General features: G+C 39.9%; 2 protein-coding genes across 2 annotated transcripts; one reads left to right on the top strand and one right to left on the bottom strand.

Moving 5' to 3' along the window:
- Positions 1–7,702: 7,702 nt before the first annotated feature.
- LOC107761166 (dehydration-responsive element-binding protein 1B-like) lies at positions 7,703–12,147 on the bottom strand. Its single transcript, XM_075254392.1, has 2 exons — positions 12,131–12,147; positions 7,703–8,252 (listed from the first exon to the last, which is right to left on the bottom strand). Exon 2 carries the CDS (start codon positions 8,237–8,239, stop codon positions 7,703–7,705), a length of 537 nt encoding a protein of 178 aa, XP_075110493.1. The 5' UTR covers positions 8,240–8,252; positions 12,131–12,147.
- On the top strand, positions 11,705–12,979 carry LOC142182033 (uncharacterized). The gene has a single exon (XM_075255889.1). It carries the CDS (start codon positions 11,705–11,707, stop codon positions 12,977–12,979), a length of 1,275 nt encoding a protein of 424 aa, XP_075111990.1.
- Positions 12,980–15,712: the final 2,733 nt, after the last annotated feature.

Raw genomic sequence — 15,712 nt, 5'->3', positions numbered from 1 at the left:
GACTAGCATGTCAAAGTGGAATACATTAGGAAAGAACAACAAGCGCACTAAGTTGGTAACAATCAATGTTCTTTGAGATTCATGTGAAATACAAAGGGTCGGTATATGTCAATTCATGTACAATGCAACAGATAGAGGGTGTTGGGTTTGAACAGATTAAAGGTATTTTCTGTGATAAGGTTGACAGAGAAAGTGGTTAACCAATAACAAGGAAAGTCTTCCAAGTGGAAATTAAAGTTATCATGGCAAGTGAAGGAGCAATAGACCTCAAGGCCAAGGCCAGTAGCATATGTCAGGAAAGAACAACAAGCGCGCTGAGTTGGTAAAAATCAACGTGTTTTGGGATTCATGTGAAATACAAGGATTCGATAAATGTCAATTCATGAGCAAAATGCAACAGATAACGGATGTTGGGTTTGAACGGATCAGTGGTAATTTCTATGATAAGGGTGTCAGAGAAAGTGGTTAGTAAATAAAAAAGCAAGGTCTTTCGAGTTGAAATCAAAGTTATCAGGGGAAGTGAAGGAGCAATCACCCTCAAAGTCACGGCCACAAACCAACCACCATATTTAAACTCACAAGTTTTCTTTATTTGAAACAGGGACGAAGACTATGTCCAAATCAAAGTTTGGAAGCTTGAATTTTTCAAGTGTCGCACCCAAATTTTGTCAGCCCAAAGGCGGTTTGAGAAGGGGAAGGAAAATTTGTTCTATCTGCAAGAACCCTCAATGAGGAAAGCATGGTTCAGGGGCAGGAAATACAGTTCGTATTTTGGCAATCAGGCGCCCACCTGGAGAATAAAGGAATACAATTCAAGTTTTGGCAATTAGGCACCCACATGGAGAACAAGGGAATACAGTTCAAGTTTTTGGCAATCAAGAGCCCACCTGGAGAATAAGGGAATACAGTTCAAATTTTAGCAATCAAGCGCCCACCTGGACAATAAGGGAATAGAGTTCGAATTTTGGCAATCAGGCGCCCACCTGGAGAACAAGGGAATATAGTTCGAGTTTTGGCAATTAGGCGCTCACTTGGAGAACAAGGAAATACAGTTCGAGTTTTGGCAATCAGGCGCCACCTAGAGAACAAGGGAATACAGTTCGAGTTTTGGCAATCAGGAACCCACCTAGAGAACAAGGGAATACGGTTTAAGTTTTTGGTAATCAGGCGCCCACCTGAAGAATAGGGGAATACATTTCAAGTTTTTGGTAATCAGGCGTCCACTTGGAACACAAGGGAGTACAGTTCGAGTTTTGGCAATCAGGTGCCCACGTACAGAATAAGGGAATACAGTTCAAGTTTTGGCATTCAGGCGCCCACCTGGAGAAGAAGGGAATACAGTTCAAGTTTTGGCAATCAGGCGCCCACCTGGAGAACAAGGGAATATAGTTCAAGTTTTGGCAATCAGGCACCCACCTAGAGAAGAAGGGAATACAGTTCAAATTTTGGCAATCAGGCACCCACCTGGAGAATAATGGAATACAGTTCAAGTTTTTGGCAATCAGACGCCCACCTGGAGAACAAGGGAATACAATTCAAGTTTTTGGTAATCAGGCGCCCACCTGGAGAACAAGGGAATACAATTCAAGTTTTGGCAATCAGGTGCCCGCCTGGAGATGTCACGACCCCGGTTCGCCCTTCCTGAACCATCGTGACGATACCTAGTCTCTACGACTAGGTAAGCCTCAAATGCGGAAGATAAACCAAATTTGCAGAATAAAATAATTTAAAATAGAAATAGAGTAATAAAACAACATTTAAAAGTGTCACTCGGCATACACAATATTAACTCTTACAACCAATACATTTTCCCAAAACCCATGAATCACAAGCTAAGAGATACATAAGAAGCTCTAACTCCAGAAATGTCTAACCAAAAGAGGAATACTGAAGGGCTATACTATTACAGAAAGATAGAAAGGGACTCCTCGGTTTGCAGACGCAGCAGATATACCTCGAAATCTCTATAGAAGCACCTCGCCTCAAGGATGATAAGACAGAGTGAAAGTACCTGGATATGCACATGAAAAACATGCGCAGAAGGGGCATGAGTACACTACAGCGGTACACAGTAAGTGCCAAGCCTAACCTCGGTCGAGTAGTGACGAGGAAGGTCAGGGACCCTATTGAGATAAAATAAAGAATATAAGACATGACAGTATAAGATAAGCAGTACAGTTGAAAACTAAGGATAAGAATTTAATATAGGAAACCAAGGAATTCAATAACTGAAACAGAGGCAATACTATCACGAGGAAATAACCGGGGATCTCTCAGTATCCCGAGGATCTCTTAGTACCCTCAATATATGCCAGGGATCTCTTTGTATCCCGAGAATCTCTTGGTATCCTCAATATATGCTAGGGATCTCTTGGTATCCCGAGGATCTCTCGGTATCCTCAATATATGCTAGGGATCTCTTGGTATCCTGATGATATCTTGGTATCCTCAATGTACGATAGGGATCTCTTGGTATCCTCAATGTATGTTAGGGGATCTCTTGGTATCCCGAGGATCTCTTGGTATCCTCAATGTACATGATGGGGATCTCTCGGTATCCCGTACTTCAGCTCAAATCGTAAATGCGTATAGGGGATCTCCTAGGATGTCGTCCCGTAGTCCCAAAGTAAAACACGCAACAATGGCACAAGGAATGCTCAAATAAACTCAACTTCATAATAAGGTAACATAGACAATTCTAACCTAACATGCTTCATATAATAAAAATAAGGCAGTTAAAGCAAATAAAGCAATTAAATCCATTAGACATGTTTCTCTAACTAATAGCACGTTTAAAAGTGCAAGTAGAATAAATAGAAAGAGAAAACACAATTAAAGTTACTTAATGAAAAGCGAATTTTCAATAATTAGCACAAGTACGCACTCGTCACCTCACGTACAAGGCATTTCAATTATCACAATACCAATCCTAAGGGGAAAGTCCCGCACACAAGGTTAGACAAGCCACTTACCTCGAACCAGCTCAATAATCAATCTAAACCACGCTCTTGCCACGAGTACTCGACTCCAAATGGCCCAAATATATTCAATTCAATTTCATAATGTGAATAACACTTCAAGTAACTGATTCTACAATTAAAGTCTAAGCTAATACACGAAATTATGTAAAATGACCAAAATGCCCCTCAGGCCCACATCTCGAAATCGGGTAAAATCTATAGTTTCAAAATCCTCACACTCTCACGAGTCTAACCATATCAAAATTATCCAAATCCGATGTCAAACCCCCAATCAAAACTCAATTTCTTGGTCTAAGAACTTTTCCCTCAATTTCCAACAAAACTTTGAAATTAAAGGATGGATTTAAGTGTAGATTCATGGAAATTAGTCTAAACCGACTAGGAATTACTTACCAAATCGCCCAGGTGAAAATTTCTTCAAAAATCACGATCTCTCAAGCTCCCAAGTCCAAAATATGAATTAAGGTTCAAACTCTCGATTTTGGGTTTTAAAAATCTGCCTAGGTGTTTTATTCATCACGATCGCAAAACATGACGTGTGATCGCGAAGTGGAAAAATCGATGGCTCCTGAGCTGGGCTATGCGAACGGGAGATGAAGCACGCAAAAAGCGGAAAATGGCAGGCTTACGCGTTCGCGGACAAGGCAATGCGAACGCGAAGGGGAAAAGGGTCAATGTACCCCCGGCTCCTAGTTCTACTATGCGAACGCGAAGGAGGAGGAGGGGGCAGACTTACTCGATCACGAGCCAATTCATATGATCGTGAAGAACAATTTAAAAATCCTCCGAAATTACACTACGCGAACGCGGAGGGAAGGCCGCGAACGCGATTAAGGAAACCAGATACCAGATTTTCTGCAATTCTAACAAGTTCTAAAATGACCCGTTGGGCATCCGAAATACACCCGAGGCCTTCGGGACCTCAACCAAAGGCACCAACAAGTCACAAACCACTATCCAAACTTGTACCAATCCTTAGAACACCTAAAACAACATCGAAACCTCGAATTAACCATAGATTCAAGCCTAAGAACTCCAAAATTCTCAAAATACGCTTTCGATCAAAAAGTCTATCAAACCTCGTCCAAATGACCTGAAATTTTGCACACACATCACATTCAATACTACAGAGCTACTACAACTTCCGAAATTCCATTCCTACCCTCGGATGAAAATCTCACTATCGGACATGAGACTTCAAAAATTCAACTTTCGGCATTTCAAGCCTAAATTAGCTACGGACCTCCAAAATACAATCCGAACACACTCCTAACCCCGAAATCACCCAACGGAGTTAAAGGAACCATCAAATTTCCATTTCGAGTCCGTCTTCACACTTTTCCAACTACGGAAAACTTTCCAACACTTAAGCTCTCATTTAGGGACTAAATGTCTCAAAACTCTCCGAAACTCAAAACCGAACATCCCAGCAAATCAAAATAGCAGATATAAACTCGGGGAAAGCAGTTAATAGGGGATCAGGGCGTAAATTATTAAGACGACCGGCTAGGTCGTCACAGGAAAACAAGGGAACACAGTTCAAGTTTTGGCAATCAGGCGCTCACCTGGAGAACAAGGGAATATAGTTCAAGTTTTGGCAATCAGGCGCCCACCTGGAGAACAAGGGAAGTCATTTGAGAATTCAATTCAAGTTAGAAGTAGCAGAAGCTCGTGACAAGAATGTGAGTCAACAGTCCGAGATGATCAACAGAAGTAATCTCTATCCAGAATTAAAAAAAGAAAAACAAAAAAAAGAAAAAAGAAAAGGGAAGTGAATCCAAAATGCAGAAGTTGAGACAAGAGGTGGATTGCTCAAGACATGACTGAGGTTACAAGCATGGTATGTCCGATTTTGATCCGAAAAGTTGAAGAAGAATGAACTAGCACCTGCAACTAGCAAGCGTCAAGGTTCAAATCTAAAGTCTACATGAAGAACCATCCAAGACTCAAGATCAAGCTTCAGAAGACTAAATAGATAGGAACCTTGTAACTCGTAGTTGACAGGTTTTGTTAGTCCTTTTCATTTTGATTTTGATGTAATAACAGGACCACGGGACAGAACCTCGACGGAACGGCATCTCAATCGGCTCTCCACCTCATTCTTCCATGAAGACAACAAGAAAACCCTAAGGATCTTGAGGAGCTTCGGCGTTTTTGACACAAAGAGAGGGTCCTGGGAGTCATCTTCTTCAACAAAAAAAAACTCCCAAGTAGCTAACCCTATGAGCCTAAAAACAGCTTCAGCCGCAAGACTCCATGAGCTCTCTTCTTCTTCACCATTAGAGAACAAAAGAACTCCTCCATAGTAGCCTAACACCACCAGCACAAAAAACACCTGTCATCACCCTCACCAAGAGACCCCCCTCCCCCGCCGTTCTTCTTCTTCAACCATTGAACACCCCTAAACAAACCAATGGCTGCTTCTTCATCTCTAACCAACAGACCCCAAGTCCTAGAGCACATAGCCGCCGTCGCTCCTTTTACTAAACCAACGGACCCCCTAACAACGAACGCCCTCTTCATCACCTAGACCAGCCGATGACTCCTCCGCTCTAACGCCGGCGGCGATCTTCAATTCAAAACGAGAGAGATAGAGGTTGAAAATAGTAAAGAAAACAAAAAAAGAAGAAGTTGAAAACAGTAAAGAGTCCAAAATTTCGTTTAGCATCCTTTTCCGGCGAGGGTTTTTTTTCCAGTGTTCCGGATCCGGTTCTGCGTATGCATGCTTGTAAGAATTTCTGCGTTCATTTATCTATTTGTTTTTTTTCACACTTTAATTATCAGTTTGATTTGATTTAAAGTGGTTGTAACTGTTGCACTGGTATTTTACGATGAGCTTGTGTTTCATGATCAGTCTCAAATGTGTTCCTTCGCAAATTCGTTTATTTCGTTGCTAAAGTATTTGCTTCTTGCAATATCGAACCAGTTGTGTATAGTTCAGAATGCTTTGTATCTTTAACTCTTCACGTCAATGTTTCTTCTTGCCGTAGTGGAATCTCTTGTTTATTATTAATTCTAAACTTCAACCAAGATCAAACTAAGATATAGAATTAGGGAATAGAAAAGATTATCTTTTGTCTCTTATGCCAGAAATGAGGAATCATTAATATAGTACTGCATTGTTGTAGACGATTAAGAGAATTAGTCATTGTCTACTTTATGATTATTAATGTGAGATTAATTGATCATCGTTGCTATAGGTACGGTTTCCGTGGCGTGGTCACGATACGTAAATCTCATCCAGGTGTACATTTCATGTGACCCGATCACAACTTCGAATAATATAGAAACAAATATGTTGTAAATCGCGGGTGCATTTCATGTGACGCGGTTCACAAGTGTATGGCAATCGTTATTCGTTCCATAACATCAAAAGCGGTTAGACAGTTAAAATGCACAATAGGTATAAAATATGGAATTAATCAAATAAATAGGCCAATATTAACAGTTGAGCGACTGTGCTAAAACCACGGAACCCGGGAATGCCTAACACCTTCTCCCGGGTTAACAGAATTCCTTACCCGAATTTCTGTGTTCGCAGACCATAAATAAGAGTCAACTTCCTCGATTCGGGATTTTAAATCGGTAATTTGGGACACCATAAATTATCCCAAGTGGCGACTCTGATTTTAATAAATAATTCCGTTTCGGTTATTGTCACTTTAATTGAAAAAACTCCCTTATACACCTTCCGGGGATAGAAAAAGGAGGTGTGACAAGTGTGTAAAGGAGATTTGGGTCGAAGGTTAGGTGGCAACTTATGTATTTTGGTAAAGAAAAATGAAATGAAAGTTGCTTTACCAGATCCATGCACGAGCGGATTTATAGGCAAATATATCGGGTCGTGAACCCTGGTTTTTTCGTCAAAATTAGGTATTTTATATAAATATTTTTTAGAGTTGGTCTAATATTATCTGCTGGCACCATGATCCAAAGAGGCAAAATGGTGCACTTTGTTGAATGATGAGTTATTTACCTAGAGGAGCAAGGATCAAATTCCATTTAATACACTCCCAACAATCTCCCCTTGAACTAGGTTCCACATGACCCATCACCGTTTATAAATTAATTTGAAGATTAACTGTGTGTCGCCCACATGATCCGAATATTTACGGTCACCGAAGGCCAATGAGAGGCTGTGTATACATCTTTAAAGCTATGGGTAAATGTAGTGAATCGGCCTATAGACGGGCAAAGGCACTAAGCTGGGCCTTACGCCATCTCCATACTCATTTCGTGAAATCATTGGTTCTGGTACTAGTTCTTAGGCTAAAAAGGTTCAAAAATACTTTTAACATGGTGTGATATTGTCTACTTTGGGCCAAGCCCACATGAGTTTCTCCAAAAGTCCTAAAGAAAAAGCCTCACACCATTAAAGGTATCCAGCTCCTTATAAATATTTTATTTTTCTTTTCTACTTTCTATGTGGGATTTTGTTCATACACTCCCAAGAGGGGTTGCTCTGATAGTAAGCAACCTCCACTTCCAACTAACAGGTTGTGAGTTCGAGTCACCCCAAGAGCAAGGTGGGGAGTTCTTGAAGGGAAGGATGCCGAGGGTCTATTTGGAAACAGCCTCTCTACCCCAGGGTAGGGGTAAGGTCTGCGTACATACTACCCTCTCCAGACCCCACTAGTGGGATTATACTGGGTTGTTGCTGTACTCCCAACAATTATCGGGAAGAACATAGATTGTCCGAAAGAAGCAATAATCAGAACCTTTTAAATAGAATAACTCCATAGAGTCATGTCAGCAGCAGCTTCCACATTATCTTGCACTTCTACGTAGTGAGGTGGAGGTAATATTAGTCCTTCCACCATATTTTTTAGCAATCCAGGCATGCAGAAGAGCGCTTCCTCATCCATAAAAAACTTATTACTTTCTGACATTTCAGGAGATTCTCCTGAAACTCTTTCAGACTTATCAAATATGCGGAAAGCCTCGGCGGCCTCTACCGCCGCTCTCTGAATATCCTTAGCGTCAGAGGAAACAGGGATAGGCAACTTCCAAACAGATTCAGCAAAGTTCAAGCAAGCAGAACGACCCCTTAATGCAATAACCGCCACATCATGGGCTCTAGCGGCCATTTCTGCAGTGGGGTAAATTCGAAGCCATATTCTTGATTTCTTATTTGGTTCTCTGACTTCAGAAACCCATTTGTCTGGATTTCTCTTCCTCACTCCCCTGTATACTGGGTGTCGAGTTTCTCGAAACTTCTTTCTCCTTGCTCGCTTCTTGGGGTTATTCGAAGCTAACATCAGTTCCTCTTCAAAAAGATCAACACCTCTATTAATGCATGAGCTCAGTGGCGGAGGCAGGATCTTCATGAAGGGGGTTCAAAAAAAAAATTTGTAGCTAGTGGGAATTGAACTCTTGACCTTATGTAGATTTTGAACCCCTTGACCACTAAACTACACTTTTGGATTGTGTTAAGGGTGTTCAAAACTTAATATATAGAGATAAAAACAGATTTTGCCTTATATATACAGTGTAATTTTTCGGCGAAAGGTGTTCGGATCACCCTTGCACCCCCTAAATCCGAGCTGCTATTGTTAGAGACTGGTGATGATTCGGGCACTTCTAAAGGCCACAAACCAGCTGATGATGCTGTAGGAAGTGGGTCACCATAATAACTATAAGAAATATCCGTTCTTGTTCGCTGATATTGAGAGTTACTAAGTAATACTAATATAGTAGTGTTATTTTATATGTTGTTTAGTTAGACATTTTTGCTATTTGGGGATCAGAATGTGAGAAGTTGGGTTCTAAATATATACTAGTAGAAGTAGGATACTAGGATTATGAATGCGAGAGATGGTGAATGATAACCTAACGTTAAAAAACTCTCCATACTTTTACTTGTAATACCATGAATAGTGATTCCGTCACTATTCATCGTCCATAATTACGACATACGACAAGATAAAATCACAAGATTGGTCTCAAAAGAACCCCCTTCTCCTTGTGAACAATCTCCCTTTGATTTTATCCAAAACTCTTTAACCAAATGCAACAGATCTTGATTTAAGTTGTTCGAATTTACTGTAGCATATGGTGTTCCATAGCAAGCATCAACGTTACTGTTGTAACGTGAAGCGAAAGGACTGCTGAAGAATTTTTTGGATGATTTGCTTCATTCGTGATTCACAATTATACAGCTAAAAGCAACAGATCTTAAAACTTTTCTGAATTACTGTAGCATCGACAAAGCTGCTGCCTATTTTTCATGTAATTGAGGTGGACAGAATCTGGGTTTCTCAGATAAGCAACATAGCAGTTACGTTGAAGTCGTTCATGGCTCCCAAGCCTGGCGACCAGCCTCATACAATGGCTGGTCAGCCCTCCCAAGCACTCCCTAACAACATAGCATCTAGTTTGAAACCCATGGATTTTGCTGTTGTGTTAAAACCAGATGCGATCAATGCTGCTGCGCAAGAAATATCAACTGCTGCGTCGAGTGTTGAGCCAATAATGCCTAGACGTGCAACTTTCTTGCAAGGACAACCTATGGTGAAGTTTACAGAGGCAGAAGTTAAACGCATGAACATAATTGAAGGTTTGCAATATGCCATCGTGTGTAAGTTTTCATATGGATGGCCAGATTTGCAAGAACTTCGTAAAATCATACCAATGCAGTGTGGAATTAGAGGAGAATGCACCAATGGTTATCTGCGGGATAGACACATTTTGATACGACTAACTCTATGGCAGGACTATATTGAGTTTGCGTCGAAAAGTGTATACTATATCAAGGATAACTTTGGACAAGAATACCAACTGAGAACATTGATATATGATTCAAAATTTAAACCTGGAGAGGAAACTTCGAAGGTGATGGCATGGATTTCTTTTCCAAATCATTTGCCAACTTATTTCATAAAAGAATGCCTTTTTTCCTTAGCATCAGCTGTAGGAGAACCACAACACCTCGATATGGCTACTATCAACAAAACAAGGCCAAGCTGTGCAAGAGTGAAAGTGTTAGTTGACTTATTAACAGACATGCCGAAGAATGTTCGTATGGATATTGAGAATGAGGTTACAAAAGAGGTGAGAACTGAATGGGTGACGATTAGATACGACTACTTACCTAACTTTTGTAAAGAGTGTAAACTGCAAGGGCATGACACGATCAAATGCTGGAGAATTCATCCGGAGATAATGGAAAACAGAACTGTCGAGCATCAGAAAAATAAAGAAGTTGTTAGTAAGGGTAACAAGGAAGCTGAGAAGCAAGATGCTCCTATTATGATTCTCAGTAGTGGCAAGGTAGTTGGTAAGTTAGGCCCTCAATGGAAGGAAGTAAGGGACAATAGAGGGCAGAACAAAGGTAAACAAATTGAGGGTAATGGTGCAGCTGGGAAAGAAATTGTTGCTGTGGATAATAACTCAGCAAAACAGGTACAAACAACCAACCAATTTGCAGTGCTTGAAATTGAAAAGGGTGAGATCAATGAAGGTGAAGAATTTTGTACAAATCAGCTCATTGACGGTGCTGTCCGAAAAAATGCCTCCAAGTCCATAATTATTGTGACTGAAAATAATGCAGACCCCATTAATATTCATACAGTTGTGGAGAATGAGTCAGAAGAGATGCAATTTGATTTCTTAACTAGACAAATGGTACGAAAGGGAACTTCACCTAGTTCATCTAGAATACCATTAGCTATGTCAGAACCAAAGAAACTGAACGCTGCAGCACATACTTTCAATCCTACAACAATAAGAAATCATGCCGCAAATAGGGAATCAACAGCAGATTGTGTACAACAAGATTTGGGGAATGAGCAACATTTTGACAATTACTCAACTGCCCAATGGGTGCAAGATGCTTTCAAAAATAATGTAGCCCAGGCCAATACCTCATGTCAAGAAATTCTTTCAAAGGAAGTTGAACAACATTTAGCAAACAACAAAGAGAATGACTTAATTGAAGAAACAGATTTTGAGAAATTCAGGACCAGTGAAAAATATAAATGGGCTGGAGGGAGATTATGGATCAACCAAACAGAGGAAGTCTTAGCAGATGGGCAGATTCCAGATATAATGCATAGTGAAAAAGAATTTGGAGGAAATGAAGTGGAAGATGAGGATTAAAGTTTTAATTGTAATGCCAATGCAATCAATATTCAAACCATAAGTAAATGTACAAATGCAACAGAAGAAAAGACAAAAGAGGGGAACATAAATATTATAGATCCAGGAGGGACTTTACAAATTGATATTAGTAATGTCTTGAAAGAAGCTGAAAATAAAGACAAGAACCAACAGAAAAAGTCAGACAAGAACCAAGAGAAGACAGAGCAAGTCTATGCAAGAAGTGGTGTACCATTGAGCACAGGGAAGGATGTAGCAGGAAGTGTGGTTCCATCGAACAATACACAGATGTTGACAAATGAATTAGAAGAAAAAGATGCTGAAATTACCAATCTGGAAAATGATGTTGAACTCACCAATCTGGCATATGATGTTGTGACATCCAAAGAAGCATCCGAAGCACATGACCAAGTTGGCCATGCAGAATTTAAAGGTAGAGACATGGATGAGGAATCCACTATACAAAATTTCCTTAATGTTTCCAAGCAGGGTGATCTCTCACCAAGGCTTATTGATAGAGAAAAATCTGCAATAAAAGGAAAAAAGAAACAGTCAAAACAGACATCTACCGTCCCAGCTAGTAGAGTACAAACAAGGAGAACACTGTCCAAACCCCAAAACTTTTAATGGATGCAATTATATGGAATGTCAGGTCAGTAAATACAATGCAAGCATTTGAAAGGCTGATTACAATGCACAGAAAACATCACTTTGAGTTCATAGGAATCCTTGAGCCTATGCAACAGTCTCACAAAATGGAGAGGTATAGAGCAAGAATTGGTTTGGCACAGGCTATGGTGAATGTATCAAACAAGATTTGGGCTTTTATTGATGAAATATTTGAGGTTACTATTCTGTATAACATGACTCAACAACTGACTTTGAGATTAACGCACACTGAAACACATGTTGAGCTCATCCTTACACTAGTTTATGCCAAATGTGATCGCATTGAAAGAATTGAACTATGGGATTCTTTGTATGCAATGGCATCAGATATGACAATACCATGGCTAGTTGGAGGCGACTTTAATGTAATATGGGATGAGGAAGAGAAATTTGGAGGATTACCCGTTTCTCTCATTGAAGTAGATGATTTTAGGCACTGCATAAATACCTGCAACTTGACAGACTTGGGATTCAAAGGAAGTATATTTACATGGTGGAATGGAAGATCAGAGGAAGACTGTATTTTTAAAAGATTAGACAGATGTTTTGGCAATCATGAATTGCAACAGACCTTTCCTGGATTGGAGGTAACTCACCTGTCCAAAATTGGGTCTGATCATTGCCCAATGATGATGAAATATGATATAGAAACTCCTCCAATTAAGAAGTCATTCAGATTTCTTAACTTCTGGACTAAGCACGAATCCTTTAAAGATTTAGTAAAGGAGAATTGGAATGCTGATTTTAGTGCTAACCCTTTCTGTATTTTTAACTACAAGTTAAAGAAGCTTAAGAAAGCACTATCTACCTGGAGCAGAGCTACATATGGGGATATATTCCAGAAGATTGCAAGCCTGGAGGAGGTGGTCTTGGTTCATGAAAGGCAGTTTGAAGTCAATCCTACACAGATGAATAGACAAAGATTACAACAGATCCAAGCTGAAATGATTAAATATCTTGCATTAGAAGAAGATTTCTGGAGACAAAAAGCTGGCATGGTATGGTTCAAAGATGGCGATAGAAACACTAAATTCTTCCATGCTCAAGTTAATGGGAGAAGGAAGAGATTGAAATTATCAAGGATCCATAATAGCATTGGTGACTGGATTGAAGAAGATCAATTAATAGTAGAAGAAGCACTAAAGTTCTACAAGGATCAATTTACCGAGAATGCAGTACCAAATGATTTCGATATTCTAAATCATGTACCTTCTATGGTAGATAGTGATTAGCATGAAAGATTGATGGCATTGCCTTCCAATGAAGAAGTGAAGAGAGCAGTTATGGGTTTGAATGGGGACTCAGCTGGTGGACCGGATGGTTTCACTGGAGCCTTCTACCAAACATGCTGGAATATTATTGAAGAAGATGTTGTCCAAATGGTCAAGGCTTTCTTTTGTGGTCAGTGGCTGCCAAAGAGTGTAACGCACACAAACCTGGTTTTATTACCAAAGAAAAAAAGAAGTTATGACATTTGCAGACATGAGACCAATCAGTCTTAGTAACTTTGTTAACAAGATTTTCTCTAGGGTTATTCATGACAGGTTGGTTGAATTATTACCAAACATAATCTCAGAGGAACAAGCAGGTTTTGTGAAGGGCAGGAGCGTAGTTGAGAATGTACTGTTAACTCAAGAAATCATTACGGTTATCAGGTTAAGAACAAAAGTAGGTCCAAACGTTGTGATTAAGCTTGATATGGAAAAAGCTTACGATAGGCTATCATGGATATTCCTGACCAAATCACTAAGGAAAATGGGATTTCCTGAAGCTTTTATTGGATTGATCTTTGATTTGATTGGGAACAATTGGTACTCTGTGCTTATAAATGGTCAACCTAATGGTTTCTTCAAATCATCGAGGGGAGTTAAACAGGGTGACCCTTTGTCACCAACTCTATTTATTCTAGCAACTGAAGCACTTTCTCGGGGATTGAATTCACTTCACACTAACCTGTATTTCTGTGGATTTGGAATGCCAAAATAGAGCCTAAAAATAAATCATCTATCATACGCTGATGATACAATCATTTTTTGCTCATCTGATGAAACTTCATTGAGACTTGTCATGGAGGTTCTGCAATCTTATGAATCATCATCTGGTCAACTGGTGAACAAAACCAAATCAGCCACATACTTGCATCATTTAACGGATAATGAGGTGATTAACAAGGTGGAAAAGATTACAGGTATACGAAGACAATGTTTTCCTATGACCTATCTTGGCTGTCCTATTTTTTGTGCAAGAAGAAGGGGAGACTATTACCAGGGATTAATCACCAAGGTTATGGACAAACTTCAGTCATGGAAAAGCAAACTCCTGTCTATAGGAGGCAGAGTGGTTCTAATCGCAAATGTCCTACAGAGTATCCTAATTCATATGTTGTCAGCAGTTAATCCTCCAAATTATGTGATCAACAAATTACATAGCATTTTTGCTAAGTTTTTCTGGAGCAGCAATGTCGGAGGCAGCACTAGACATTGGGCGTCTTGGACTAACCTGTGTATGACTTTTGACGAGGGAGGCATAGGCTTCAGGTCCCTGCATGACGTATCGAAGGCACTGTTCTGCAAATTGTGGTGGATTTTCAGGACTAAGCCCACTTTTTGGAGTGCATTTATTTGTCAAAAGTACTGCAAGAAACTAAGTGCAGTAATTGTACCTTGGAAACGTGGATCCCGTGTGTGGAGAAAAATGCTAGAATGTAGGGATTTGATTGAGCATCAAATCTACTGGAAACTGAGAATGGGATCAGCTCAATTTTGGTTCAATAATTGGACTGAGATGGGAGCCTTATATTTTCAAGTGCCTGCAGGTTTTGGTATCGATGAGGATATTCATAATGTCAACGATCTGGCTGAAAATGGTATGTGGAATGTGGATAAAAAATTTTGAGAGCCTACCTGAAGATCTGGCAAACCACATTGTGTAAATATTAAACCACCATCTGAAAGTTCACAGTTAGATACTCCTTTCTGGATGCTTGAAACAAGGGGACATTTTACAGTAAAATCTACATGGGATTATCTGCGAAGAAGAGACAACCCAAAATTAGCTTACAAGATGATATGGGTAAAAGGTTTACCTTTCAAGACATCCTTCTTCATGTGGAAGGTGTGGAAAGCAAAACTGCCACTTGATGATTTTTTGCGTAAAATAGGATACTTCATGCCTTCTAAATGTTGGTGTTGTGCTGATCCTAAGGAGGAGTCTTTAGTTCATTTGTTCTTCACATCAAATGCAGCTAGAAGTGTTTGGAGATATTTCCTGAGGAGAGCAGGAATTGCATTAGATGGGTTGTCTTTACATCAAGCAATTACAAAGTGTTGGACAGCACCGGTAGTACCTAGATTGAAGTCAGTGTTACAAGCTTTACCTGCATGCATTGTATGGGAACTTTGGAAGAGAAGAAACAGTTTGAAATATGGAGAAGCAGTGTCAGTGAGCAGAGTTATTTACCAGGTGTCATCTACGTTGCAATCGTTGGTCCAACTGAAAAAGCCAGGAATACATGTGCCTCACAAGTGGCTGGACTTACTGACAATGATGGAGCAATACACACCTCGACTGAAATATGATAAAGTGTTATGCGAATTTCCTTCAAGAGGATGGATCAAAGTGAATACAGATGGAGCATGTAGAGGAAACCCAGGGAGGAGTTCAATTGGTTTCTGCATAAAAGATGAGGCAGGTGATTTGATATATGCAGAAGGAAGGGAGATCTCTGAAGGAACTAACAATGAATCAGAAGCGGTAGCTATTGTGGAGGTATTGAAGATGTGCAAAAATCTTAATTATTGCCGGATATGGCTGCAGACAGATTCTATGTTATTAAAGAACATTATAGAGGAATCATGGAAGCATCCATGGTATATTACTGAACATGTAGAGGAGATTTTAAGACTGAAGGAACAAAATACCATCAAGGTCACACACATTTTCAGAGAAGGGAATACATTAGCAGA

Source organism: Nicotiana tabacum, chromosome 6, assembly GCF_000715075.1.
Source record: "Nicotiana tabacum cultivar K326 chromosome 6, ASM71507v2, whole genome shotgun sequence".
NCBI lineage: Eukaryota > Viridiplantae > Streptophyta > Magnoliopsida > Solanales > Solanaceae > Nicotiana > Nicotiana tabacum.
The sequence above is the reverse complement of the archived record's forward strand: the minus strand, read 5'-3'. Positions and strand labels throughout refer to the sequence as shown.